This window comes from Camelina sativa, chromosome 1 (assembly GCF_030686135.1).
Source record: "Camelina sativa cultivar CO46 ecotype springtype chromosome 1, ASM3068613v1".
NCBI classification, from domain to species: domain Eukaryota; kingdom Viridiplantae; phylum Streptophyta; class Magnoliopsida; order Brassicales; family Brassicaceae; genus Camelina; species Camelina sativa.
Genome location: NC_141880.1, coordinates 24,668,358 through 24,682,359, shown reverse-complemented (window position 1 = coordinate 24,682,359; position 14,002 = coordinate 24,668,358). Strand labels below are relative to the sequence as shown.

Sequence of the window (14,002 nt, the reverse complement as noted above, 5' to 3'; positions counted from 1 at the left end):
ACTTAAGCTAGAGTATAAAAAACATTGGTTGTTGCTTCGGGTAAGAAGTCACGTGACCACGTCGGACCTCTCATAAACAAAACATGATCAAACGTATCGCAGCCCATTGAATACAACTCATTTTGATTTCATGCAGCAATTCGATTTTATGTATATTTTAAAAATCGCTATGAAACCGATTTGCTTGATTAAATGGGCCTCTTTAATAATTGATAGGCCCAAAATTCTTAAAACTATTAATGTCACGTGGGCTGTCACGTGATAATCATCTTGTTCATAAGATACTAATAAAGGTAAAAAAAAAAAACCTAATCTGCAAGATCTACAGAAAAAAATTTGAAATCCTCAGAGGAGCAAAAAAAACATAAAAAAATCAACAACCATGGCGAATCCAATTCAAGAGGTACCATTTAGAAAATGCAATTTTTTTGATTCTATCTTCTGCAATGGATATAAGTTATCTCGATTTTGATTTGTGTTTTTTTTTTTTTTTTTTTTAATTCCATGGTAGATTCTGGAGAAGCAAGTTCTAACGGTGGCGAAAGCCATGGAAGATAAGATAGACGACGAGATCGCGTCTTTAGAGAAGCTTGACGAAGACGATCTAGAGGTTCTGAGGGAGAGAAGGTTAAAGCAGATGAAGAAAATGGGCGAGAAAAAGAAACGTTGGATGAGTCTCGGACATGGCGAATACTCTGAGATCCATTCCGAGAAAGACTTCTTCACCGTCGTTAAAGCTAGCGAACGCGTCGAATGCCACTTCTACCGCGAGAATTGGCCCTGTAAAGTATGCGCATTCGTTTCCTCTCGTTACAATTGCGAATGTATGATCTTTGATTAGAGATGTTAGGAATTCAAAAATGGTGCTTCTTGTTCATTGCCTCTAGACCTGTTTTGGTAGATAAAGATTCAAGTTTGTGAATCATTCTGCATTGCTTGATTCTTCCTTGTGATCTTGGAGTTTGGATGTGATGTAGGGAAAAGATTTTGTCGATTTGCTCGTCTCTATGAAGATGATGATCTTTTGTTGTGTGTGGTTTGGATGATTAGTGTTTATAAATGGTGTATTGGTTTTAGCATAGCCACTAGACATGTTTTAACCATAAGATTCAAGTTTGTATCTACTTGCATTGCTTGTTTCTTCCCTGTGATCTCTGAGGTTAAAACTAATAAACTATTAATAAGCTGTATGATTGATGTTTATAGAGGGATATGTTTGTGTAGGTGATGGATAAGCATATGAGTATATTGGCAAAGCAACACATTGAGACGCGTTTCGTGAAGATACAAGCTGAGAAAAGTCCATTCTTGGCTGAGAGGCTCAAGATTGTTGTTCTTCCTACTCTTGCCTTGATTAAGAACACTAAAGTGGATGATTATGTGGTATTGATTATGATAATTGCTTAAACACGAATCTTTTGTTAGTCTCTTTGGGATATGATTTTAATGTATGATCATTGTTGTTGATAGGTTGGGTTCAATGAACTGGGAGGGAAAGATGATTTTAGCACAGAGGATTTGGAAGAGAGAATAGCCAGAGCGCAAGTGATATATTACGAGGGAGAGTCATCTCATAAACCAAAGTCTACTACACAAGTCAGAAGGAACGTAAGGCAGAGTGCTCATTCTGATTCTGACTCGGAATAAATCCCTGAAGTTTTCAAACACTCTTATCTTTCAGCATTTTCTTTGTGAGTCGTCTGTATGTGTGAAATCAGTTGTTGTGATGTGTAATACAAAGTAGGAGATGATGTCAAATGGATTTTGACCTTTTTTATCTTGGGCATTCGAAAGAACTTGTTGGATGAACTTTGCCATTCAAGTACCTGCCACCATCATCAACTCATAGGCAAAAGCTTAGAATCAGAACTAAATTGTCAGACCAAAGACAATCACAACGTCAATGTGTCCATATATGAACTTTGCCATTCAAGTATTGTTTATAGGGAACTAAAGTCCTGTGTGGATCTTAATTTGATATTAACTTGATATTTCAAATGAACGAGATGTTGTTATATACAAATGCCCCAAGTAGATAGTTTAGGCAAGAAATACAATACTCTTTTCAATGAAATTCTAACAAGGGAAACACTCACAAATGGAGACTATTTAGATATCTTGACAAATGCCAAGTGCGTTGGAAGGTACCTTTAGGGAGTTCGCACATTAATGTTAAGGTGAGAAGTGTGCCGGAGCTGCAGCCATAACTCATAAGATTATGCATCCAGCCACAAGATTATCCACGCTCTTCCAATTTTATGTACAAGCCAATTAGTTAATAATATAACAGCCTCCAAATTTTTTTTAGGTGATGTTCGTTTGCTAATCCAGATGCAGTATCTGGATGCAAATACATATTCTTGTTTGTTTAGTGATAATTAAGATCATAATCTGAATGTTGTATCTGATTGCATTTTCAAAACTCATTCAAAAAAATTAGAATATCTGGATGAGTATTTTTATAGAGTTTGGATAAGATGATCTCATTCAAAAGTGTTTAAAGTCGAAAATACCCTTAAAATCAGTTCCTCAAATTCTAATTTTGACAACCCTAATTTCAAAATCGATATGTGCGACACCATAGTCGAAGCTCGAAGCTCAACAAAGCTCAACAAAGCTCGCAGACAAATCGATTCTCCACCATAGAAGAAGCTCGCAGCTCCATCGATTCGCCACCATAGAAGAAGCTTGAAGCTTCATTTTGTTTCTCCAAGCTCACGACACTCGTAAGTCGATTCTTCAAGTTTTGTTGTTTGATGGTTTGCTTTTTGGTTTTAGTTTTGTGTTGCAGCAGAAGCAAACTCTGCTATGTTTTAGTATCGATCTTGATTTTTTTGCATCTGAATGTTTATGAAACGATGAGATAGCTCATGTTCTTCTGAAATTTGCTAGTTTAGTATCAAGCTTTAGACAATACACAGAGGGAGTTACTACTCTTTTGTTTACACAACAATCTAAGAGAACCATAATCTTAGGATTACAACTATTGTGTAAAGCTTGATAATTACAACTATCATTACAACTATCAACAATGCAACTTAATGTGAGTCATTTTTTTATTTTTTTGGTCGTCTGAGGGGTTAGAGATTTTGCACACACAAAATAACAAAATTTTAATGTGTTTATCAGTCAATACACGAAAACTAAGAACAGCCAAGAGATTATGTCACAGGCTGCGTAGTTTCTTCCTTGAATCAAGGTTTCATTGCATGTGATGAGCTGACATTGTTTAGAACTCTCAATATTTATATTTATATTTGTCTTAATCCATTGGAGAAATTTTCATATAAAAGGCCAATCAACTTAATTCACTGCATATATCTCATCTCCCGTGAAGATTTGTCATTTACAAAAAACAAGGAAAAAAAAACAAAATGAAAAAAAAAAAACAAAAAAACAAAAGAAAAAAGTCTCCAATTTCGTAAGATTATTTTTCTAGTGATCATTCCTCGAATGTAATTGCATTACAACTATCAACAATGTAGCTTAATAATTAGTATTACACACGGACACCCAAACATATGAAATAATATTTTGGACTTTTTCATGGATCATCATCATCAATCACACGAACAAAACAATGTCATTACGAAAAACTTTAATTTTGATATTATACCAAATCATAAACACTCTTTTGATGTGCGATCTCTCGATCATATTTCCCTTGGCTTTTTTTTTTTTAGCAACGTATATATATCCTACTTTAGTATGGTCCTTAATTATTCATTACTTTGTGAACTTGCAAGACTTGTCAACTTATAATAATGGTTTCCATACCAAAGGTCACTTTTCATCACTATTCAAATTTAGATCTCATCCCTCGTTTTAAACTTAATTAGATCTTGAGAAGGATGTAATCATATAAGATATATAGATCAAGTCACATGAGTTATCTTCTTTTTAGTCCCTCTTGTTCAAGTAGTTGCTACGAAGTGGTAACATGGCTTTGAGTTGGCAAAGATAAGATCATGATCAACATGAATTTAAACTTGACACTGAGATTGATATAGATTTTACCAGGTCGACAATCTTAGATTTTGCTTTGGGTTCAGAAAATTATATTTGTGAGAATAATACATTCTTTTTTTAATTGTAAGTTTGTAACTAACAATAGTTTGTCTTCATAATTATGTTTTCAGTCAATTCAACTCTTTTAAATGCATCATCTAATTCTAAACTGTACTCCTATCTTATATTGAGGGATTGAATAGTAACTTATGTTTGAATTTTATATTTTACCAAAAATGCATGGTTGAATAACGTCCCGACCTAAGCAATTATATAGCCGATATACAAGAACAATATAATACAATAAATTAAAATATAAATGACTGTGTGAGCCTCACCCTAGCCTCACGTCAAATTGTCATAATCTATGATTGGACATTACAGAGTGTAACAAAGTCATTATCATAATCGTATTCATCAATACTATAAAACTTGTATATTGTATTGTGCATGTACCATACGTAACCATTAATTAAAAAATGATCCTCCCTATATAGATACAAACACACAACACAAGAAACAAAACATTAACTTTCTAAGCTATGAAGAACCAACGCAGCTTCTCCATTGCTGCTCTTCTTCTCATTATCCTTTCTTCATCTGTCTCTCTGCTCAGCTTCAGACAAACTTTTAGTGGAACTCATGTCCTAACGTCGAAACTATTGTCCGCAACGCCGTCCGCCAAAAGTTCCAACAGACGTTTGTAACAGCTCCAGCCACTCTCCGCCTTTTCTTTCATGATTGCTTCGTCCGTGTAAGATTTTTTTTTTATGTACAAAAAATTCTTGATTGTGTCGTTTAAGTTTAAACGAATTGTTTGACCACAAAAAAAAATAAAAGTTTAAATGATATTTGGTAGAAACAAGCTATAGTTTCTAGCGAGATTTGCACAATAGCACAATAGCACATTTTATCTAAAACTTCTTTCATTTGACACACTTTTTGCTATTACAGCATTTTTTGCATCATATTTTCTACTATTCATTAATTTTATGATTATTATACCCTTACTAAAAGCAACAGAAAAATACAAATATTTTTGTCTCCTCTCTCATTCTTCTCTCTTCATTTCTTGTCTTTTCTCTTATCTTCCTTCTCTCTTTTTCATTACATATTTTTTTAATTATTTACTATATCCTAAACTTTAGATCATAAATTTAATTTCATAGCAATTTTAACAAATGTAGCCAAGTCTGAAGAATTTTTACTAGAAAACATGAAACTGAATAATTTTTGACACCTTCTGTTAGATTCTTTATAAATTTCCAAATTCATTGCTGTTTTTTAATTGATAAAGAAAGATTTGAGAATTATATCACTGGTTTTTGTGCTAGAAACACTTGGAAAAGCAGAAAGATTGAAACTCTCTAACCAAGTGTTAACTAGAATTGCCCACTTTTTTCTTTATCCTTTTCTTTCCTTGTTTATCTCTTTCTCTCTTTGTAATCATTTTATTTAATTATTATGACAAATATTTTCAATTTTTTTTTATGATTCATTATAATTTTATTTTTTCTACATTTTAAGATCCATTTTACTATATTTAAAAATAAATAATTGTATTACATATTATCCAATTATAGTTGTAAATTATTATGTGGATACTTATTTGTGGATACTTTTTTATGGATACTTATTTGTGAATACGTTTTTGTGAATAATTTTTTTGTGGATACTTTTTTGTGGATACATAAGAATGTCTAATTAACATAATAATGCATTGTTTCCAATAAGAATGTTTCTCTAATGGTGTCCATTATGTATTGTTTATGTGGACAACATTCTTTACAAAATTGGTGTCCATTAATTTGTATGGAGCGGATTGTATTTGTATCTTAAAAACTAGGTTTGTATAATGAAAATTTGATGCCATCATGTGGATGAGGTGCTATGGATACTGATTAGTTATACATTATCTATTTATATCTGAATATTTGTTCGCTATTATGTGGATGGTTAACATATCTAGATGAATACTTACTTTTGGATGATTAGAGAAAAATATATGAATACATAATTATCCAATTATAGTTGAATATTTTTTAATTGTTACGTGGAAGCTAAAAATGTCTTATTATGTTGAGACGTATTTGTGGATACTTATTCTAAAACCAAATCCACATGGATGATGAGTTATACACGTCCACTAAAAACTACTTGTGTTTTGGTGAAACAATCGTTGTTAACTATCAAACAATTTTAACCTCATCATATCTCCTAAAAAACTAAGCATGAGACCGTTCATTATATATTATCCTAAACCCTAAACCCTAAATCTTAAACCCTAAAGCCTAAACCCTAACACCTAAATCCTAAACTTTAGACCTTAACCTTAGATCATAAACCATAATCATAAATTTAATTTCATAGAAACTTTAACAAATGTAGTCAAATATGAAGATCTTTTACTATAAAACATGAAATTGACCTACCCCAACCTATAAACCCTGAACCTTAATTAGGCCAAAATTTTGACTTCTTGCATTACAATCTTTATAAATTTCCAAATTCATTGATGTTTGTTCGCTATTATTTGGATGGTTAACATGCATAGATGAATACTTATTTTGGATGACTAGAGAAAAAACATATGAATACCTAACTAGTTAAACAACTTGTGGTTTAGTAAAGTAGTCATGGTAAACTATCAAACAATTTTAATCTTTCATGTCCATAAAATCAAGTCCATATGGACGCTAAATTATACACGTCCACTAAAAACTACTTGTGTTTTGGTGAATTAGTCATTGTTAACCTCATCATACCCCCTAAAAACCTAAGCATGAAACCGTTCATTATATCCTATACTAAACTCTAAACCCTAAATCTCTAATCCCTAAACCCTAAAACTCTAAACCATAAACCCTAAATCCTAAATTTTAGATCATAAACCATAATCATAAATTTAATTTCATAGTAATTGTAACAAATATAGTCAAATCTGAAGATTTTTTACTAGAAAACATAAAACTGATGATCAATAACATATGAAAAATATTTGATGGATGATATTATATATATTGAACATGAAACTAAATAAACATAAACATATAAGCATCTAGATTTGATTTTGTAGATGATAAATATATCAAAATACAAAATTTTTAAAAAATATAAATGTGACTAAGAAATATATATATTGTTATCCACTACTCAAGATTATTCAAACACATATATCAAAGAAAGGGAGTAAGATAAACAAATAAAATAAAAATTATTTGGAAATAGAGAGAGAGTTAGAGAGGGTGAGAAAGAAAGATAAAGGAAAGAAAATAGAGTAAAAAATAACAAATAAAAGAAAGATGTGTGTTGAGAAGTAATGTGTTTGGAGAGAGAGAGTTAGAGGGGTAAAAAAGTAAAAGACTATAAAAAAATGTGTGGTGGTCCAAAAGTGTGTTAGAATGCAATGTTTTTATAGAAAAATGTATTATAATGTAAATATTCCTAGTTTCTATGGATTTACTTGGTTCTATGATATTTAAATCCCACTCAAAAGCTCTTTGTTATTCAAAATGTATAGTTACACATCGAAATTATAATCTAACTTTTTAATGTTTTTAAAATATAAATATTTTAATCTATATGACTAATGCTTTATTATTGAAGATATTTGGATTTTTTTTTAATTTTCAAAATTTTCCAGTTACAAAACATCAACAAATTGTATCAAAAGAAAACTATCAATAATCCTTTATAAGACTCTTGTATCTATTATTTGACTATTTAACGTTATTTATAGGGATTCGACACGGTGGTGAAGGCGAAGCAGGCCGTTGATAGGGATCCTAACTGCCGTAACAAAGTATCATGTGCTGACATTTTGGCTCTCGCCACTCCTGACGTCGTCGTTCTGGTATAAATATATTTAAACTCTTATTGATCTTTTTCCTTTTTGACATCTTATTCAAAATTCTAGTAAAAGGAAATGTCACACGGAAAAAAAAGAAAAGATGTAGGCTAATTCTAGTATGCCTTTTTTTGTGACACAAAGTAACAATATTACTGTTTCGTTTACTTTGATTTTTTTTTTTTATGTAACAATCTATCGTGATCATAAAGATCAGAAATGTATATTACCTAACTTAGTGAAAATTATAGGATTACTTCTTTTGTAATTTATCCTAAACTATAAACAGTACGTACTGTTCATTAGGTGTATACACCATCGATTAGGTTATTATTATGTTTTTTTTTTTTTGACAATGGTTATTATTATGTTCTTGTGTGATTTTATTATATAATTGGGGTGTCATAGTTATTAAAAGATGGTGAGATTAAGAATAATACTACTGTATGTTGGCCAAACTATCCGGTGGAGCTAGGAAGGAGAGACGGAAGACTATCGACAGTGGGTAGCGTTCAACACAGTCTGCCTCAACCTGGTTTCAATTTAAACCAGCTTAACACTAGCTATGTTCGCTCGTCACGGTCTATCCCAAACTGATATGATCGCACTCTCAGGTATTTAAACCAAAGCAACCCATATTATACCGACTTTAGTTCATATATTGGATCCGACTTCTCCAAATACCTTTGACAATGCTTACTTCAAAAACCTCCAAAAAGGGATGGGTTTGTTCACGTCCGATCAAGTTTTGTTCTCTGATCAACGGTCTAGATCAACTGTCAATTCATTTGCTTCTAGTGAAGTAGCTTTTAGACAGGCTTGTGTTTCTGCTATAACGAAGTTGGGTCGGGTTGGAGTTAAATCCGGTAACGCTGGTGAGATAAGACATGATTGCTCACGTGTCAACTAGTGATTTGTTGTTTTTTATATTTTTCCGTTAAGAATTTTGCTTTTTTTTTTATTTAAAATATATGTATTCCGGTGGTTCATTGACGGAAAAAAAAAAGCTCGACCACCTTATTTAGATGTTGGAACCCCATTTCTTAATGTTTGAAAAAATATTGATAATTCCATAATTTACATACCACACTTAAAAGTTGTGTAATATTGATAAGGATATCCACAATTTACATACTATAACCCATAGTGTTTATATAGACAAATTGATCAAACTCAAACCATAACCCATAGTGTTTATATAGATAAATTGATCAAACTCAAACCATAACCCATAGTGTTTTAATAACCGGGTCGATAACTATCAGCCTTAACCTAGAGGGCTATATATACCATCAAAATATCAAATCCATTAGGTTAATTGGGATTGACTCATATAATTTTTTTAAATCCATCAGTTGTGACTCTTCTCTCCCTCCGCATTGTGCAAGGAAAAAAACAGCTTTCACTTGGATATTCAAGAAATTTAAAAATTGTTGTAATAATTGGAAAAAAAATATAGGCACATAAATAAGAGACATGTTGGCAATACGTTTTATTATATTAAGAGCTGCTTTGTTATTGCTTGAACCTTGCTGTTTATTAGGCACTTGTCATCTTAAAGAATCTTAAATAATTCCATCATGTTCCATTGTTTATATAGGTCCAACACCATGCTTCATAAAATTAGTTCTTTTTTTGTTCAAAAAAAAAAAAGATTTCGACGACTACCAACAGGGAGAAAACTACTTGGGGCAAACTCGGTGACCACACAAAGCAAATCTCAAACATATACACTTATAAAAGAAACAAGCTGGCATTTCAATAACATTTCATGTTCATGAGTAACATCTGAAGCTTACAAATGAGCATGATCACATCACAATAGATATCAATCAAAGTATATGGTGTCACTAAAGTGAAACACAGAACTCGAAGGAGGTGGAATTTTCTCACCTGGATTTCTTGTCTAGGTAGAACACCATGGGTTTGTATAAATCCACTTTATTTACCCCAATTCCAAATAGTTTTAAGAAAACTGTAGTTAAAATCTACTAAAATACACCAGCTTGTGTGGCTAAAAATCAAATCCGTTTTGTGTGTATAAGCTTGTGTGGGTGTGTTACAAGTTTATTGCACGCGATGTACGTAAGATTTGTTTCGATAAAAGATTTCGAATTAACAAAACTTAAAAAATGGCAAAAAAAAGATGTGAAGAAGGACGAGACTCGTTGTTGCAATTCTAACCAAAAAAAAGGAAATCAGGTCAAACTCGTCAGTCTCTCTATAATAAATAAAACCAATTAAAGGTTTTTTTTTTTACTAAGTATGGAAAATAACATCACCCAATCTTTGACATATTGAATCTAAACTAAATCAGGATTGATGTCCCACTTATAAATAGCATTCTAAAAACTGCGCTGATGACCTCTAGCATTTGTGTGGCTTTGTGCCTTTGTTTATATCAATCACCATAAGTTTCTTGAATACATTATTTTCAAAAATATCTTAAGCACTTGTATAAACAGAATCGTCTTCCTGTTCTAACAGTTAAAAGATACTAAATCATTTTTAAAATTCTTAAAAGTTCAAATAAATTATTAACTAATGTTTTTGAATCATTCCAGTACTATGGTATACAAAGGATGTAAATGAGGGGACTTAGGGATACAACTTGTAATGTGCATGCACGTGGAGGCATTTGTGGGAATGCATCCAAATTAAGAATACAAACAATGTACTTAATTCAATCCACATGCATGATCCTCCCGGCCCCAATCCAAAACCATATCTTTGGGTCACCTTTTTAAACTATATTTAATCAAATCAGCAAATCATACATAACATGCCCATTTACCATCACAGACTTTGTACAAAATTTCTGACATTGTTGTACGATTTATCATCATTCAAACCGACAAAATAGTTCAATGTATCTCTTATTATATTATTGGTTATAATTGAATGTGCGGAATCAGATTTTCATGAGATTATATTTTATGATACTTAATTCGTTCGTTTGTTTAGAAGAATGTACGGAAATAGTTACTGTTGTCTTTTTAGAAAATTAGCTAGATTTTGAACTTTGAACATATATGAAGGAGGATCAAAGTGGTTTAGTAAGTGACACTTCGATAGATAAGAAGTTTGATTTACATTTGATTATGTCAGGTTTAATAAATCCCACTTATATATCTCACAGTGTGGCTAAACATTTGAATTGGACAATATGTTCACAGTAATAGACAAAAACAATTTAGAGATATAGTAGTAAATAATTTACGAATACCATAAATATACATTATAATTTTGAATTTTACAGTTTTTATCGAAAAATATAGGGGAATTTGAAATGTTCTGTTTTAAATTTTGAGGATATTATATTAATTTTGATTAGTGGTTCATGTTTATTTTTTTAATGTAATTATGTGAGAATGGCTTTTATGATTTCCAGAAATGTGATAGTTAACATGAGTACTTCCATCTGATTAACGGCCAAAACTCAAGTTTGTGAAATAATATTTATTATTACCAATAAACGTTGAATTATATTTTTAAGTCAAATCATAATTTTTGGTATGTAATAGAGAAACGTTGAACCTTCTGCGTTTAAATAGATCAGATACGTTGAATCATTATAACAAAAAAAAAATAACGAAAAGAAAAATCAGAAACTGTGTAAGAAAGCATATTAATTGGAAACTACTAACGTCTTAAGTCTTAACTTTCTTGTGAATGGTGAGCCGAAAAAGTGCAGTGTGGTATGAAGAAAATGTGATACTGTACGACTGTAATTACTATTCACCAAAAAAAATGTGATTTATATGCGGTGTATGGTTGAAGTACCATTCACAGTTTTTGTTATAATTTTTAAGCTACACTTAAGCCACTTAAATTAAGGAAGGTTCAAGTGCTATAACTATTCACAAATCACAATGTTGAAGAGATAAAATTCGTGTGCCATTGATTGTGATTCTCAACATAACGGCTACAAATCTTTGTCACGTTATTAATACAAACAAAGTTTAATTTGGTGTTTTCAAAATTGCAAACAAAAAAAGGAAGGATGTGGGTGGTGAAACCAATAATTCCAAAGTCATCACAAGTGCAGCCAAAGAGAATAATCAAAAGGAGAGTAATTGATGAGGGTGGTAAAGTAGAGGTATAGGACAAAGATAGAACAAATGGGTAAAATCTCAAGGACATAAACACATGCACACATGGATACATATATACATGACATGAATTCGTATACTCATACAATGTGTGGATGTTATTGAGAGAGAAGGGCATGTGAAGACATTAATAGGAGGTGGGGTTTGAGTGTTGATGTCTTCATATTGTTGCAACGGAGCCACATGGTAATGAGGGAACTCAAGCCCCCTCTCTTTTAGGGTAGGTATGATTCATCCAAATTTAGAGCTCTTCCATGTGACTCCATGTGTTTTTTTCTTCCATCACCCATTTATTCACTTCTTCTTTTTATTTCCCTCTCTTTAATATCAATCTTGCTCAACTAGCTTCCAAAGATCGTATACCGAATATTGTTGATGCTAATCTTAAACCGAGGGAATTGCACTATACATTTTTTAATCCTTTTGATTTTGGTTAACATTTTCTAATTAATTTCAGAAGGTTTATGAAAAGAGCTATATAAGTATTCTTTCTTATTAGATCAAATTTTGGATAAAGGATTTTTGTTCTCTTAAAGATTTTCAACCGTCATGTAAAATATGCTGTGACTAGACAAAAACATATATGCATGACACGTATCAAATTTATCTCAAAATAGTTATATTTATAAAGAAAAAAAGAAACTCATGAATAATATCAGAATTTTACTTGTTATAACCCTCTTTCACTATTTTCTACATTTCTTTTTTACCATTTTTCATATACTTGTGTTGTGCCCACACACATATTAGCTCATTTATATCCAAAGAAATAACTTCATAAAGTGTGATCGATCGTGTGAAATATCACATTACTTCTTCACATCTACATTATCAAACCATCATCTCTCTCTCTCTCTCTCTCTCTCTCTCTCTCTCTCTCTCCTTGTGAGTTTCTTGCTATATATATAAGTATCTCCTTTGTAGACTTCCTACGAAACAAACAAAGTATCACATGGAGAGGCGAATCATGAACAAGAGGAAAAGAGTCTTTTCTCTCCACCCAAACAAGAATCCTAAGGCGGTCTTCGCTAGAAGATACGCGAGTCACTTGGTTCCAGCTCTCAAGAAGATCAACATGAACAAATCCTCTTCACAAACCAACCGCCAAAGTTTCGAACAAACCGTGAAACATGAAGTAGACATGGCTTTTGCCTTGTCTGCTCAAGAATTTGCCTGGAGCCGTTTCTTGCAGCAGAAGCTATCACTTTCCCCTCATGATGATCCAGTAAGCACTACTTCTTCTTCCGAGATTCTAGAAAGATCGAGCAAGAAGCAAGGAAGAGAAAAACACCAAGACCGCGACAACGGAGAAGGAGAAGAGATCAAGAAGAGGTTGAAAGAATTGCAGAAGCTTTTACCAGGTGGAGAAGAGATGAACATGGAGGAGATTTTGAGTGAGATAGGAAGCTACATTGTATGTCTTGAGTTGCAGATGATGGTTCTAAAATCTATTGTGCAAGATAATTAATACTTTCTTGGATATAATTTAATTCATTGTTTCATGTGTTATCTTTACATCAGAAGAAAAAAAAAAGGTAGCTACGTAATTTCAAGAAAATATTTTAATATTACAAATTTACGATTGGGTTTTTATTTTTTATTTTCAACAAAACCTTAAAGCTAACTTAGCTACTTTTTCTTGATTTTTCTCAAGAAATGAGTTTTTAAGTAACGCTAAGAAGTTTTTCCTTCGCTGAATTATGACAAGGATAATCACAAGCCAGAAATTATAAATCTATATAATATGGGTTATATTGACGTAAAAAAAATTGGTTGAAAGTTAGAAATTTAGAAGCTAGCATATATATGAATAACAAGTATAATGCAGTTAAGTTCAACATGTGAATAAAAGTGTGGTCAATAATAATTATTTATTTGTTGATGGTTTACACATTTTGATTTGAAGTAGTTGTTGGTTGTGGTGACTTGTGATGCATCCAAAGATAGCATGTGTTACCCAGGAGCATGTGTTACCCAGGCCAGATCCTTTGTTTTGTCTAGTTTCTTTTTCCTTAAGAAAGTTCAGTATTTGATT

General features: G+C 31.8%; 1 protein-coding gene and 2 pseudogenes across 2 annotated transcripts; all 3 read left to right on the top strand.

Moving 5' to 3' along the window:
- Positions 1 to 277: 277 nt before the first annotated feature.
- Positions 278 to 1,809, top strand: LOC104701018 (thioredoxin domain-containing protein 9 homolog). Its single transcript, XM_010416641.2, has 4 exons — positions 278 to 403; positions 512 to 787; positions 1,225 to 1,383; positions 1,471 to 1,809. Exons 1-4 carry the CDS (start codon positions 383 to 385, stop codon positions 1,645 to 1,647), a joined length of 633 nt encoding a protein of 210 aa, XP_010414943.1. The 5' UTR covers positions 278 to 382; the 3' UTR covers positions 1,648 to 1,809.
- Positions 1,810 to 7,430: 5,621 nt separating this feature from the next.
- Positions 7,431 to 8,879, top strand: LOC104701014 (peroxidase 16 pseudogene; annotated as a pseudogene).
- Positions 8,880 to 12,783: 3,904 nt separating this feature from the next.
- LOC104701003 (transcription factor bHLH146 pseudogene) lies at positions 12,784 to 13,560 on the top strand (annotated as a pseudogene). Its single transcript, XR_015563839.1, has one exon. The product of XR_015563839.1 is annotated as a transcription factor bHLH146 pseudogene (transcript).
- Positions 13,561 to 14,002: the final 442 nt, after the last annotated feature.

Bases quoted from the DNA above. Each gene is read 5' to 3' on its own strand.
- LOC104701018 (XM_010416641.2), top strand. From the start codon at position 383: ATGGCGAATCCAATTCAAGAG. The intron at 788-1,224 runs GTATGCGCATTC...ATGTTTGTGTAG, and splicing joins GCGAGAATTGGCCCTGTAAA to GTGATGGATAAGCATATGAG. The intron at 1,384-1,470 runs GTATTGATTATG...TGTTGTTGATAG, and splicing joins CTAAAGTGGATGATTATGTG to GTTGGGTTCAATGAACTGGG.